This window comes from Heptranchias perlo, chromosome 41, assembly GCF_035084215.1.
Source record: "Heptranchias perlo isolate sHepPer1 chromosome 41, sHepPer1.hap1, whole genome shotgun sequence".
Taxonomy (NCBI): Eukaryota; Metazoa; Chordata; class Chondrichthyes; order Hexanchiformes; family Hexanchidae; genus Heptranchias; species Heptranchias perlo.
In genome coordinates this window covers 2,155,383-2,168,842 of record NC_090365.1, presented here as the reverse complement: position 1 = coordinate 2,168,842, position 13,460 = coordinate 2,155,383, and the positions used below count along the sequence as shown (strand labels likewise).

The 13,460-nt window shown below is 47.5% G+C and overlaps 1 protein-coding gene across 2 annotated transcripts; it reads left to right on the top strand.

The window, feature by feature from the left end:
* The first annotated feature begins 3,577 nt into the window (after nucleotides 1-3,577).
* On the top strand, nucleotides 3,578-13,460 carry polr2i (RNA polymerase II subunit I). Of its 2 annotated transcripts, none has more exons than XM_067974857.1 (6): nucleotides 3,578-3,716; nucleotides 5,900-5,954; nucleotides 8,503-8,576; nucleotides 10,018-10,092; nucleotides 10,949-11,000; nucleotides 13,166-13,460. In XM_067974857.1, exons 1-6 carry the CDS (start codon nucleotides 3,655-3,657, stop codon nucleotides 13,226-13,228), a joined length of 381 nt encoding a protein of 126 aa, XP_067830958.1. In that variant the 5' UTR covers nucleotides 3,578-3,654; the 3' UTR covers nucleotides 13,229-13,460. The 2 variants fall into 2 exon arrangements, with proteins under 2 accessions (XP_067830958.1, XP_067830957.1); XM_067974856.1 differs by having other exon boundaries at nucleotides 3,621-3,676.

The window sequence follows — 13,460 nt, the reverse complement described above, 5'->3', positions numbered from 1 at the left end:
CTCATCTCCCACTGCGAGCAACAGGGGAGAAACAATCATAAGGGCATTGAAAAAAAAAATGTGTTTTGTTTTTCAATTTTCTTTGAATTTATTTGTTTATTAATTATCAAAATATTGGAGATGGAGAGGAAGAAAGGCTGTTTGACTGACAGAAGAAGGCCCAACATCACCACCTCAAGAGGTGGGCAATAAATGCCGGTCGTGTCAGCGATGCCCACATCCCGTGAATAAATTAAACTAAAGCTCTCTGGGGGCATCTTCAGTATCGGAGGGGATGTGGGACTTTCACCTGAGGTCAGAGCGGACGGCGAGGCCCAGAAAGTCAATCGCTGAAGACGCACTAAGGACGGTGGAGGTGGAAGGTGACAGAACCATTCCCAGTCCCCGCTGTCCGAGAAAATGGGACACTATTCACCTGAGGAAGGAGGAAGCCTCCGAAAGCTTGTGGAATTTAAAATAAATTTGTTGGACTATAACTTGGTGTTTGTAAAATTGTTTACAATTGTCAACCCCAGTCCATCACCGGCATCTCCACATCAAGAAAATGGGAGCAGTGGTTTCAATCTGAAGTTGTTGAACTCGACGTTGAGTCCGGAAGGTTGTAAAGTGCCCAATCGAAAGGTGAGGGGCTGTTCCTTCGAGCTTGCGTCGAGCTTCATTGGAACAGTGCAGGAGGCGGAGGTCAGAGTGGGAGTGGGACGGGGAATTAAAAATGGCAAGCGACCGGCAGGTCAGGGTCTCACGCTTGCTGACTGAGCAGAGACGTTCAGCAAAGCGATCGCCCAATCTGCGTTTGGTCTCCTCAGTGTGAGCAGTGAATATTACATAGAATTTACAGCACAGAAACAGGCCATTCGGCCCAACAGGTCTATGCCGTGTTTATGCTCCACACGAGCCTCCTCCCTCCCTACTTCATCTCACCCTATCAGCATATCCTTCTATTCCTTTCTCCCTCATGTATTTATCGAGCTTCCCCTTAAATGCATCTACACTATTCACCTCAACTACTCCTTGTGGGAGTGAGTTCCACATTCTCACCACTCTCTGGGTAAAGAAGTTTCTCCTGAATTCCCTATTGGATTTATTAGTGACTATCTTCTCTACATCTACCCTATCGAAACCCTTTCATAATCTTAAAGACCTCTATCAGGTCACCCCTCAATCTTCTCTTTTCTGGAGAAAAGAGCCCCAGCCTGTTCAATCTTTCCTGATAGGTATATCCTCTCAGTTCTGGTAGCATCCTATGAATCTTTTTTGCACCTTCTCCAGTGCCTCAATATCCCTTTTATAATACAGAGGTCAGAACTCCAGAATTGTGCACTCCGAGTGTGGCCTTACCAAGGTTCTATACAACTTCCCTGCTTTTCAATTCTATCCCTCTAGAAATGAACCCCAGTGCTCGATTTGCATTTTTTTATGGCCCTATTAACCTGCTTCACTATTTTTAGTAATTTGTGTATCTGTACCCCCAGATCGCTCTTCCCTCTCCCTCATTTAGACTCTTATTTTCCAAGGAGAATGTGGCCTCCTTATACAGTACACTAAGTTGGAAGAAGTACAAGTAAATTGCTGTTGAAAGTTGCTGATTGGTTGGTTGCAGGGGCAGATGCAGCGTTGCCTGAAAAACGAGAACCAGTCCCAAAGCACTTCCTTGTAATTTGAGTCTATCTTGTAATCCTGGGTGATTGTGCTTTCTGATGTAATGACCAGTGAATGGCAACTCTTTTCTGTCAATTGCATTCATTGTAATATATAGTTTCGCACCGTCAGAGAGAGGCGATACGTGGGGAAAAAATGAAAGGGGCATGTTTCTATTCAACCTCTTCCCACCCTGGAACTGATGACACACACTAGGGTGTGTTTCGACTGGATAGCAATTGGGGTGGCCAACTCTGTTTGGACATATTCCTGGAGGTTTCATCACATGATACTTGAAAAGGAAACATTTGCAGGGCTACAAGGAAAGCCCAGGGTAGTGGGGCTAATTGGATAAGTCTTTCAAAGGGCTGGCACAGTCACGATGGGCCGAATGGCCTCCTTCTGTGCTTTATGACAGCGTCTTTAACATAATAAAACATCCCAAGGTGCTTCACAGGAGCGATTATCAAACAAAAGAAGATATTAGGACAGGTGACCAAAAGCTTGGTCAAAGAGGCAGATTTTAAGGAGAGTCTTAAAGGAGGAGAGAGAGTCGGAGAGGTTTAGGGAGGGAATTCCAGAGCTTAGGGCCCAGGCAGCTGAAGGCACGGCCGTCAATGGTGGAGCGATTAAAATTGGGGCTGCTCAAGAGGCCAGAATTGGAGGAGGGCAGAGATCTTGGAGGGTTGTGGAGCTGGAGGAGGTTACAGAGATAGGGAGGGGTCGAGGCCATGAAAACAAAGATAAGAATTTTAAAATCGAGGTGTTGCCAGACTGGGAGCCAATGTAGGTCAGTGAGCACAGGGGGTGATGGGAGAACGGGATTTGGTGCGAGATCAGCTGACGTAGCACAGGCCAGGGACTGAACCTCAAACCTTTTCTGGTCTGAATGGCCGGTTCTGACGATAGGTCATCAACCTGAAATTTTAACCCTATCTTTCTCTCCACAGATTACATAAGAACATAAGAAATAGGAGCAGGAGTAGGCCATTCGGCCCCTCGAGCCTGCTTCGCCATTCAATAAGTTCATGGCTGATGACCTCAAGCAGATTCTGCCTGACCTGCTGAGTGTTTCCAGCATTTTCTACTTTTATTTCAGATTTCCAGCAATTGCAGTATTTTGATTTTTGATATATGAAAGATGCATCTATTTTCGAGGTAGATCAAAGGACTTTTAAATAAAACTGAGTCAACCTGACACCAAATAAGACTCTGGACACCACACACTTTAGGAAGGATGTCAAGATCTTGGAGAGGGTGCAGAGGAGATTTACTAGAATGGTTCCAGGGACTTCAGTTATGTGGAGAGACTGGAGAAGCTGGGGTTGTTGTCCTTCGAACAGAGAAGGTTAAAGGGAGATTTAATAGAGGTGTTCAAAATCATGAAGGGTTTTGACAGAGTAAATAAGGAGAAACTGTTTCCAGAAGGGTCGGTAATCAGAGGACACAGATTTAAGGTGATTGGCAAAAGAACCAGAGACGACATGGAGGAAACATTTTTTCCACAGCGAATTGTTCTGATCTGGAATGCGCTGCCTGAAAGGGCGGTGGAAGCAGATTCAATAGTAATTTTCAAAAGGGGAGAAAATTCCAGGGGTACGGAGAAACAGCGGGGGAGTGGGACTAATTGGACAGCTCTTTCAAAGAGCCGGCACAGGCACGATGGGCTGAACGGCCTCCTTCGGTGCTGTATATAAAAGCAGAAAATGCTGGAAACACTCAGCAAACGAGGCGGCATCCGCGGAGAAAGAAACAGAGTTGATGTTTCAGGTCGATGACCCTTGGTCGGGAGTTGAAGATGGAACAGTTTTTTAGGCAAGTGCAGAGGCAGGGAGAGGGTCAGGAGGGGAAGGGTCTCTGATGGTGCTCGATTGGGGAGCATTGCCACGGAGGCGCCTCTCCGCTGCAGCGTTGCGTGAGGTGGATTCGAAACGCGTTGCTGGAGCGCCGTCTGAACCATCCGGCCGGGGACCCGTAGGCCGGGAGGCGGGAGCGGACGCTACTCGAGGGTCGGTGATGGACTTCGAGGGAGGGCAAGGTGGGCCCGGCTTCGTGGGGATCCGCTTCTGTCAGGAATGGTGAGGAGAAAGGCCGGGGGGGTTAATAAATCGGACGGCGGGGCTGGGGGTAGGCCCCGGGGTAACGGCCCAGACCCCGGGTTTGCGTAATTCAATCATTCGCAGGCCGGGGGAGGCCGGGCCGGGCTGAGCCGAGCCAACAATCCCCTCACTCCCCCGAGCGGTGCTTCCCTCGTGGAGCCCGGACCGTGCTGCTAGGCCATTCGACCACGGGGGGCATCGCAGCCCTCACCTCACATTCCAGCAACTTTCCCCAGCGGAGGGACCCGGATCCCCGGGTCAGACAAACCCCCTCACCCCTCACCCCCAGCACCCCCTCACCCCCTCACCCCCAGCACCCCCTCACCCCCTCACCCCCAGCACCCCCTCACCCCCAGCACCCCCTCACCCCCTCACCCCCAGCACCCCCTCACCCCTCACCCCCAGCACCCCCTCACCCCCAGCACCCCTCACCCCCTCACCCCCAGCACCCCCTCACCCCTCACCACCCCCTCACCCCTCAGCACCCCCTCACCTCCAGCACCCCCTCACTCCCAGCACCTCATCCCAGGAAATGACCAGCTGGTCCATCAACCCTGTCCCACCCATCATGATGGCCGGAGCATCTGGACTAAACATCCCCTCACCTCACCTCACCTCCACTCCCCACCCCCTCTCCCCCTCCCCCACCCCCTCTCCCTCCCCCACCCCCCCTCCCCCATCCCCTCTCTCTCCCCCATCCCCTCTCTCTCCCCCATCCCCTCTCCCTCCCCCATCCCCTCTCCCTCCCCCATCCCCTCTCCCCCATCCCCTCTCCCTCTCTCCCCCATCCCCTCTCCCTCTCTCCCCCTCCCCCATCCCCTCTCCCTCTCTCCCCCACCCCCATCCCCTCTCCCTCTCTCCCCCACCCCCATCCCCTCTCCCTCTCTCCCCCACCCCCATCCCCTCTCCCTCTCTCCCCCACCCCCACCCCCATCCCCTCTCCCCCACCCCCATCCCCTCTCCCTCTCTCCCCCCACTCCTGTTCTCCCCCCACCCAAGCAGCCGTGTAATCTGGAAGAGGGGAAAAAATCCCAAGACCAATAAGGGGAAAAATTACTCTGGAGATTTCCTCTCCGACCCCCTCAGGCGATTGAAACCAGTCCAGGAGATCACACGGACCGAGTGTTATCTATAAAGACACTGACCTATATGATGTGATCTGTGCCCGGGTCAGGATCCGGTCCAGCTCCCTCTTGAAGGCAGAGAGTCAGTACCCAACGCACCAACTGCTTTCATTATTGTTCCCTGCAAATGATACCCAGTGTATGTGGGAAGGGAAATTTGTGTACAATGTAATTGCTTAAATCATAGAATCATACATCACAGAAGGATGCCATTCGACCCATCGTGCCTGTGCTAGCTCTTTGAAAGACTTAACCAGTGCTCTTTAGGGAAGGAAACCTGCCGTCCTTATCTAGTCTGGCCTGTATGTGACTCCAATCTCACACCAATGTGGTTGACTCTGAAGTGGCCAAGCAAGCCCTCAGTTGTATCAAACTGCTCGAAGGCCCACCACCACCTTCTCAGTGCACCTAGGGATGGGCAATAAATGCCATCCTTGCCAGCGATGCCCACATCGAGAATGAATTAAAGAAAATTAGTCGCACTCCTCTGCTGTTTCCCTATAGTCCTGTGGGAGCCCATAATTTTTTTTTAAATCAAAAATTAAGTGGCTGCAATGCTCAGAGGTAAAAACAGTTCATGAAATGCTATCCTGCTGTAAAATGGATTTTGGGTGAGGACTGGATCGGGCTGGGCTCTGATGCTGCCCCCTTTCAAATAGCCTGCCCACACTCGCTGTCCAGCCTCATGCAGAAAGAATGGCCACTTGAGTGAGGAACCAGAGAGCAGCTGGTGCCCATGGGACCGTACTGCAGCATGAGCCAGCACCTTCAGGAGAGGAGGAGAGCACAGTGTGTAATCAGGCCTCAGCAACTGAGAGAGCTAAGGGCAAAACCACTTGAGACGTAACGCAGACTGTGTTGAAAAGCAGAATACTGCGGCTGCTGGAAATCTGAAATAGAAACAGAAAACGCCGGAAACACTCAGCAGGTCGGGCAGCATCTGCGGAGAAAGGAGGGGTAGGGTTAATGTTTCAGGTCTGTGGCCCGTTATCCGGCATTTTCTGAACATTATTGACGTCTTTTTACTCTTTCTGTTAGTAACAACATGCTGTACCCCAAGGAAGATAAAGAAAACCGGATTCTGCTTTATGCGGTGAGTTTGAATGTTATTAAATTGAGCTCTTTGTTCGAGGGCAGGGTCTGAGCAGTCACAATGTTGGACTCAAAGGGGTGAGAGTATTGACACAGTAATGATGTTCAAACATAGTCAGGTGATGTACCATGTATTGTGGGCATTTCTTAGGGTGTTTAATGCAGAAGGGACTATTTGATTTTTGGCCCACCATGGAACAAAATAATTTTAGAAAAGAACTCTGGTCAATAGATTTAATTAAAAGTTCAACATCAGGAAGAAAAACCAGGTTGGTCAAACATCAGAGATGTTTCTGCTGAAGAATTGGGACGAGAGAAGATTCCGTTCTACAGGAATACAAATCATGGAAACCATTAATTGGCGTGTTAAAGGAATACTCTAGCATGAAGCTCTATTACAGTCTAATCTTTGTGTACCTCCCTGTAAAACACGTGCCCGTATAGCACCGGGACACCTGATTAGTCTATGTCGGTGTTTATGCTCCACACGAGCCTCCTCCCACCTTACTTCATCTCACCCTATCAGCATGTCCTTCTATTCCTTTCTCCCTCGTGTGTTTATCGAGCTTCCCCTTAAACGCATCTATTTTGTTCACCTCAAACACTCCATGTGGTTTTTATGAGGTGTTTAAGATGATTCAAGGATTTCGTAGGGTAGATAGAGAGAAACTATTTCCTCGTGGGGAGTCCAGAGCAAGGGGGGCATAACTTCAAAATTAGAGCCAGGCCGTTCAATGATGATGTCAGGAAGCATTTCTTCACACAAAGGGGAGTGAGAATCTGGAACTCTTCCCCCCCACCCCCACCCCCACCCCCCCCCCCCCCCAAAAAAAAAGTTGTTGAGGCTGGGGGTCAGTTGAAAATTTCAAAACTGAGATTGATAGATTTTTGTTGGGTAAGGGGATTAAGGGTCAGGGAACCAAGATGGGTAGATGGAGTTAAGATACAGATCGGCCATGATCTAATTGAATGGCGGAACAGACTCAAGGGGCTGAATGGCCTCCTCCTGTTCCTGTGTTTGAGGAGGGCAACATCCACGTGGCTCTCTCCCCAATCCATCACGCGGGACGCACGGCTTCGCACACGCGGGACGCACGGCAGAGCTGCTGAGCTCTGCTGTGCGTCCCGCGTGTGCGAAGCCGTGCGTCCCGCGTGTGCCCTTATGGATTAGCAGCCCTTCAATTCCATCGAGCTTTCTCTTCGAAAGACTCAGAAATTCTTTTAAATTAAAAATACCAAGTGTAGAATCCACGGTATAAACTCACATTGATTAACACTTCAGCAAAGCAGATATAAACTTTTCATTCTGTAGTATCGCAGTCTAATCGTTCAAAGTGCAAATGTGTGGGACTGGCTCCTTGTCTTTACTCTGTGGGAATAAATGGCCTTAACCTGATGCCCAATTCAGGCTCACTTTTCCAGCGGTATTAGCTGCCTTTAGCTTCCAGCAGATCTCGCTGTTTATATTTAGGAGTGCAGCCAACTGCGGGAGAGGTGTAGTCTGCAGTCTGTAATGTAAAAGCACCTTGGGCAATAATCGAGACAAGATTGGTACTTGTGACGCTGGTATGGAACTAGAGAAAAGGAAATATCCGGACCTGAGGGACTGTTCGAGTTTATAGTGGAGCAGTCGTCTCAGTTTGTCACTTAAATCAAGAACGTGTCCAGACAAAATCTGAATGTTTTCAACAGAAACATGTGTTTATTGTAAGTGAAACAACACGCAGACACTGAAGGGTGCCCGTGTTTTGCGTCTCATATTGGAATGGAATCACAGCTGCTAAGCTGAATAAATCCAGTGACTCTCAAACTAACACAGTGCAATGGTTTCGCAATTATGTTAGGTATGCGGTACGAATCCAAGATTATTTTCGGTGAAGTGCTGCGGTTTATGACACAAACAAGCCTGAAAACATTTAGTGGCCGGTGTGGATGTTGCAAATATCTGATTGAAAATGGAGTGAGGGGCTCGCCCGTTGGCCTAGTGGATAAAGACATTGCCCAGTATAACATTAGACCACACAGTGCAGAATGTCTGGGGTTCAATCCATAAACCGCGCTGGGTTGTCTGATCTGTTTGGGTGCTACAGTTAGCATCAGTGCCTCTGAGTTCCCCATCATAGTGCTTCCCCACTGGAAAGAAGGGGAAATTGAAGACATAAAATATACCAGCTATTGTGGTGCTAGTTTGTCAGCCACCCTAACACTTTCTCCCAGGACTGTAAAACTGTTAGTTTATCTCCTTCAGTGTTTCCTTCATCTACAGACTTAAAACTAAAGCTTGTTCTCATCTAATCACTGCTTGATTCATCTCGCCTTCTCTACCACACTTTTCAAGCCTGGCTTTGACCTGTCACCCAGATCTCCCAGTTTAAAAGAGGACTCGCCCATTGGCATGCAAATAAAGGATACCTGCTGAATAGATTTGAAAGGATGTCCTTTTATGTTTTCCCAATCCATTCATGCTTTCACTATAACCCTGAAAGGAACTGGAGCTTTGCTCTTGTGACCGGTCTACGTAGCTCAAACGTTTTACATTTTAATTTCAGTGTCGAAACTGTGACTACCAGCAAGAAGCCGATAACAGCTGTATCTACGTCAACAAAATCACGCATGAAGTTGAGTAAGTAGAACTGCGTGCGGGTTTATCAGTACACCGTTGTAACTGAGGCTAACAGTAAATTATAGCTGTACCTCCCAGTGAGACTCCAGCAAAATTCAGTACTTGCTCCATCATCAGAGAAGCAATAGACACTGGAATTACTGAGAGTATGATCTATCCCGTTCTTCGCAGCTCCCCCGGACGTAGTTGGTAAATGCTCGCTGTGGTACTGAGCCATTCAGACCCAGTTTAAATTCTGATCTATGCTGCGTTACCTGATCTCAGTCGGGTGCTGCCATTGGCCCCGGGCTAGAGTGTGTAAAATTGATCTGATCGAAATCCCGTGACCCCGGCTGGAAAGTGTGCAAGTGTGTGTGTGCGTCAGGTCAGAGCAGGATCAGGTTCCATTGTGATGGCACCCCGACACTCAAACAGCCTTGCTGCCGCTCACTGTCTAGGCTTACGCATGAAGAATGGGCACTTTGGTGAGGTACTGGAGAAAAGAACAAAAAATAAGCAATACGTGCCTTTACGACAACAGTTTAATGACCATAAGAGCATAAGACCATAAGAGATAGTAGCAGGAGTAGGCCATTCGGCCCCTCGAGCCTGCTCCGCCATTTAATGAGATCATGGCTGATCTGATTTTTCACCTCAACTCCACTTTCCCGCCCTTTCCCCATATCCTTTGACTCCCTCGCTGATCAAAAATTTGTCTAACTCAGCCTTGAATGTATTCAATGACTCAGCCTCCACAGCTTTTTGGGGTAAAGAATTCCAAAGATTCACAACACTCTGGGAGAAGAAATTCCTCCTCATTTCCGTCTTAAACGGGCGACCCCTTATTCTGAGACTATGCCCCCTAGTTTTAGATTCCCCCATGAGGGGTAACATCCTCTCAGCATCGACCCTACCGAGTCCCCTCAGAATCTTGTATGTTTCAATAAGATCTCCTCTCATTCTTCTAAACTCCAATGAGTATAGACCCAACCTGTTCAATCTTTCCTCACAAGACAACCCTTCCATACCCGGAATCAACCTGTGAACCTTCTCTGAACCTTCATATCTGAACATTCCATTGACAAAAAGAATATTTTAGTACCAGAAATAACTTGGTCAGACCAGCAGAGGATACATGATTTAAACAAGTATAATGCAATCTGTTCATCTCTTTAGGTGTTCTGCAAAGACCCATTCAGTAAAATACTATAATGCTGGGTTTCGATCACAAGAGGTCCTCGGTGAGCTACACTGAGATATTGCTCACATGGCATAAAACTGGCTGAGTTCATTCAGACTTGACAGGTCTGATGGCCTTTACATTGATTATAACAGCAACTAGCTGGTCCCAGGCCTTGTATGGTTGAACTTTACACCAATGGGTATTGTACAGCTCAGAAACCATTTTGTCCGGTTTTGGTGCGCACCTGCACTGTTTTCATTACTTTTTTTCTTTAAACAGTGAATTGACCCAAATCATAGCAGATGTGGCACAAGATCCAACACTGCCCAGAACAGAAGACCACCCCTGCCCAAAGTAAGTAGAATTGCAGTATCACTTAATGGCCTTGGCCCCACTTATAAGCTGTGTCCTTCTCGGATGGCCTAAATCCAGAGAATATCCAATCTTTCCTGAGACGCTGGGGGGAAGAAGAGATGGAAGTAATTGTTGAAGCCTTTGATATTTCTCTCACTCTCTCTCACTCTCTCTCTCTCTCACTCACTCACTCACTCACACTTTTATTTGCTGATCATCGAGTATCTTTATCAGCAGTGATGTAGAGGTCAACGGGTTGGATCTCATTTTCCTCGCTGCAATTGATTTGGAATAGAGAGAATTTTTTTGGTGGTGGGAAGAGAGGGAAAGGCCTGCCTTATTCAAAGGTTAATGCTTCGCCTCTGATAGAACAGCAGTCAGATTGCCGGGCGGATTCGTTCATAATTATTGGACTCGTGGTTGCTCTTTTTCCTCTTCCAAAAAGCGCGTGTTGCAACCAGAGCAGGTTGGATGTGACCCCGAATCCTGGAGCAGAGGCAGACTCCGAGAGTGGGGTGTAGGTGGGCCTGTGTCCTGGGAGCACAACGAGAGATGCTGAGTCCCAGAGAGAAAGAGCCCGAGGCATTCGGCGTGAGCAGCTAGTGCTGGGGACAAAGAGGCAAATGGAGGAAATGTGCAGCCCTGGACCAGAGAGCCGCGGTGGGTGTGGGGCTCTGGAAAGGTGAAGTAGAACTGGTCGCCATTTAAAAAAAAAACTGTGTGGAGTTTCCACCTCTGGTCTGGGGGAGGGGGACATGATTCTGGCCAACTAGTTAAATCACTGGAATGCAACAGGGTTTCAAAACTCATTTTAATATGGATAGATAGATTACAGCTGTTTTTAATATTGTTACAGGTGTGGACACAAGGAAGCTGTGTTTTTCCAATCGCACAGTGCAAGGGCTGAGGTACAGTAATGGAACCCATTACAAGATATACATGCAGTTATTAAAAATATATATTCACACACTCATGTCAGTGCATATTATAAGTTGTATGGATATATGAGTTGTTTCCTTATTAGAGGGCAGAGAACAAGCCTACTTGTTTTCCATCATATGTCCTTTGGAAGGAAAGCTGAAATCTTTTATCCTTTTTTAAGACTGGGAGCATTTTGAACTATCGGAAGTAGGTGCCGATATAGGGCACTATTTTGTTTACTGACTGACTAGTGATTTCTCGCTGCAGTCCTGCCAAACCCAGTATCTAGCAGCCTGTATAAGTTCAAACAGCCATTATCACACTGTTTATATGCTCAGCGCTGCGTAGCCCAAAATGTGCACGTAGCTCTCTGCTTTCTTTAGTCTTGTAACCAGGGAGAATAGGAGAACGAATAAGCATGTGTTACTCAGGCTGTGTGTGTTTTTTGTGTAAGCCATGAGGACTATGAATAGGTAGCCTGGGCGATGACAAACACTGAGTTTGACCCTTGGTAAGAGTGGTATGGGAATCTGGCAACATGGTGTACTGGTCACATATTAATTGGAGCCCTGTAACAATTCAAAATTATAGTTTTCTGAGGGTATCGAGGAACTCGCAATGCGAGAAACTAAACATATTGTGAAATAAAAACAGAAAATGCTAGAGACGCTCAGCAAGGAGGCAGCATCCGAGGAGAAAGAAACAGAGTTAACGTTTCAGGTCGAAGACCTTTCGTCAGAACTGGAAGATGTAAAGAGTTAAAGTTTTTGAGCAAGTACAGAGCCAGGGAAAGGGGGAGGGGAGGAAAAAACAAAAGGGAAGGTCTGTGATAGGGTGGAGGGCACGAGTGATTAAATGACTAAAGGGATGATGGTACAAGACAAGGAAGGTGGTAATGGGACAAGTAAAGAAACAAAAGATTGGTCAGGAATAGCTGTAAATGGCAGCAGCAGAACCATTCCCAGCACTTGCTGACCGAAAAAATGGGAGCAGTGTTTATGATCTGAAGTTATTGAAATCAGTGTTGAGTCCGGAAGGTTGTAAAGTGCCCAATCGAAAGATGAGCTGCTGTTCCTTGAGCTTATGTTGAGTTTCATTGGAACAGTGTAAGAGGCCGAGGACAGAGAGGTCAGAGTGGGAGTGGGAAGGGGAATTAAAATGGCAAACGACCGGCAGGATGAAATGTTGAATGTGGAGGCTGGTGGGGTGGAAGGTGAGGACAAGGGGGACCCTATCGTGGTTCTGGGAGGGAAGGGAGGGGGTGAGGGCAGAATTGTGGGGAATAGGACGGACACGGTCGAGGGCCCTGTCAACTACAGTGGAGGGGAATCCTCAGTTAAGGATAAAGGAAGACATATCGGAAGCACTGGTGCGGAAGGTGGTATCGTAGGACAGATGCGACGGAGCCGGAGAAACTGGGAGAAGGGAATAGAGTAAAAATGCACCATCGTCCCTTTAGTCATTTAATCACTTGTGCCCTCTACCCTATCACAGACCTTCCCTTTTGTTCTTTCCTCCCTCCCCCACCCGCCCCCCCCCTTTCCCTGCCTCTGTACTTGCTCAAAAACTTTAACTCTTTTAACATTTTCCAGTTCTGACGAAAGGTCTTCGGCCTGAAACGTTAACTGTTTCTTTCTCCACAGACGCTGCCTGACTTGCTGAGCGTCTCCTGCATTTTCTGTTTTTATTTCAGATTTCCAGCATCTGCAGTATTTTGCTTTTAAACATATTGAGGTATGTGCGTGTATCTGTGTATGTGCGTGTATCTGTGTATGTGCGTGTATCTGTGTATGTGCGTGTATCTGTGTATGTGCATATAAAAAATTTATATGTAAAATTTTTGTTCCAGTATTAGAAGGTAAAAAGCAGAAGTTTCTCCCCATGCTAAATTATAGACAGTTCAGTGCTAGAGCATATGCTTATTAAGAATTAGATCAGGACTGCCAAAACTCATTTCATGTACAGCAGAGTTTTTAATGAGAATTAGCAGTTGTGGCTTTGAAAGAGACAGAAAAATGTTAGACTCGGGATTTGTCCTTTACATTCTGTCTCTGTTTTGTGAATGAGTTGAGTGGTATTCGTGATTTGTTAATGATAACGGATTGCCCGTTTGAAGAATGCCTTTAATGCAGCCTTTTCCTCCCTGCTGCAGGATGCAATGAGACTGTACTACGTGTGCACTGCGCCACACTGCGGCCATCGCTGGACTGAGTGAGGGGTACAGTGTTGCCCCTTGAGGTTTCGCTGTGCCGTTGTCAGACTGTACCAACCGTGACGTTCTCCGCCACCTAGTAGGACATGTCAGCGTGTCATTTCTGAGATAGTGTAGAAGTAAAGCCAGAAATCAACAGTGTGGTAAAAATGTTTATTTTTTTTAAAAAGCCATATTTGTAGTACTTATTTTTTGCTAATTTTGTAAATACAGTAATAAAAATGTTGGAATAATA

What these genes read in the sequence shown, in the direction of transcription:
- polr2i (XM_067974857.1), top strand. Translation starts at nt 3,655, where the DNA reads ATGGACTTCGAGGGAGGGCAAGGTGGGCCCGGCTTCGTGGGGATCCGC. An exon ending in ACCGGATTCTGCTTTATGCG is followed by an intron (nt 5,955 to 8,502) that starts GTGAGTTTGAAT and finishes TTTTAATTTCAG; the next exon opens with TGTCGAAACTGTGACTACCA. An exon ending in CGCACAGTGCAAGGGCTGAG is followed by an intron (nt 11,001 to 13,165) that starts GTACAGTAATGG and finishes TCCCTGCTGCAG; the next exon opens with GATGCAATGAGACTGTACTA.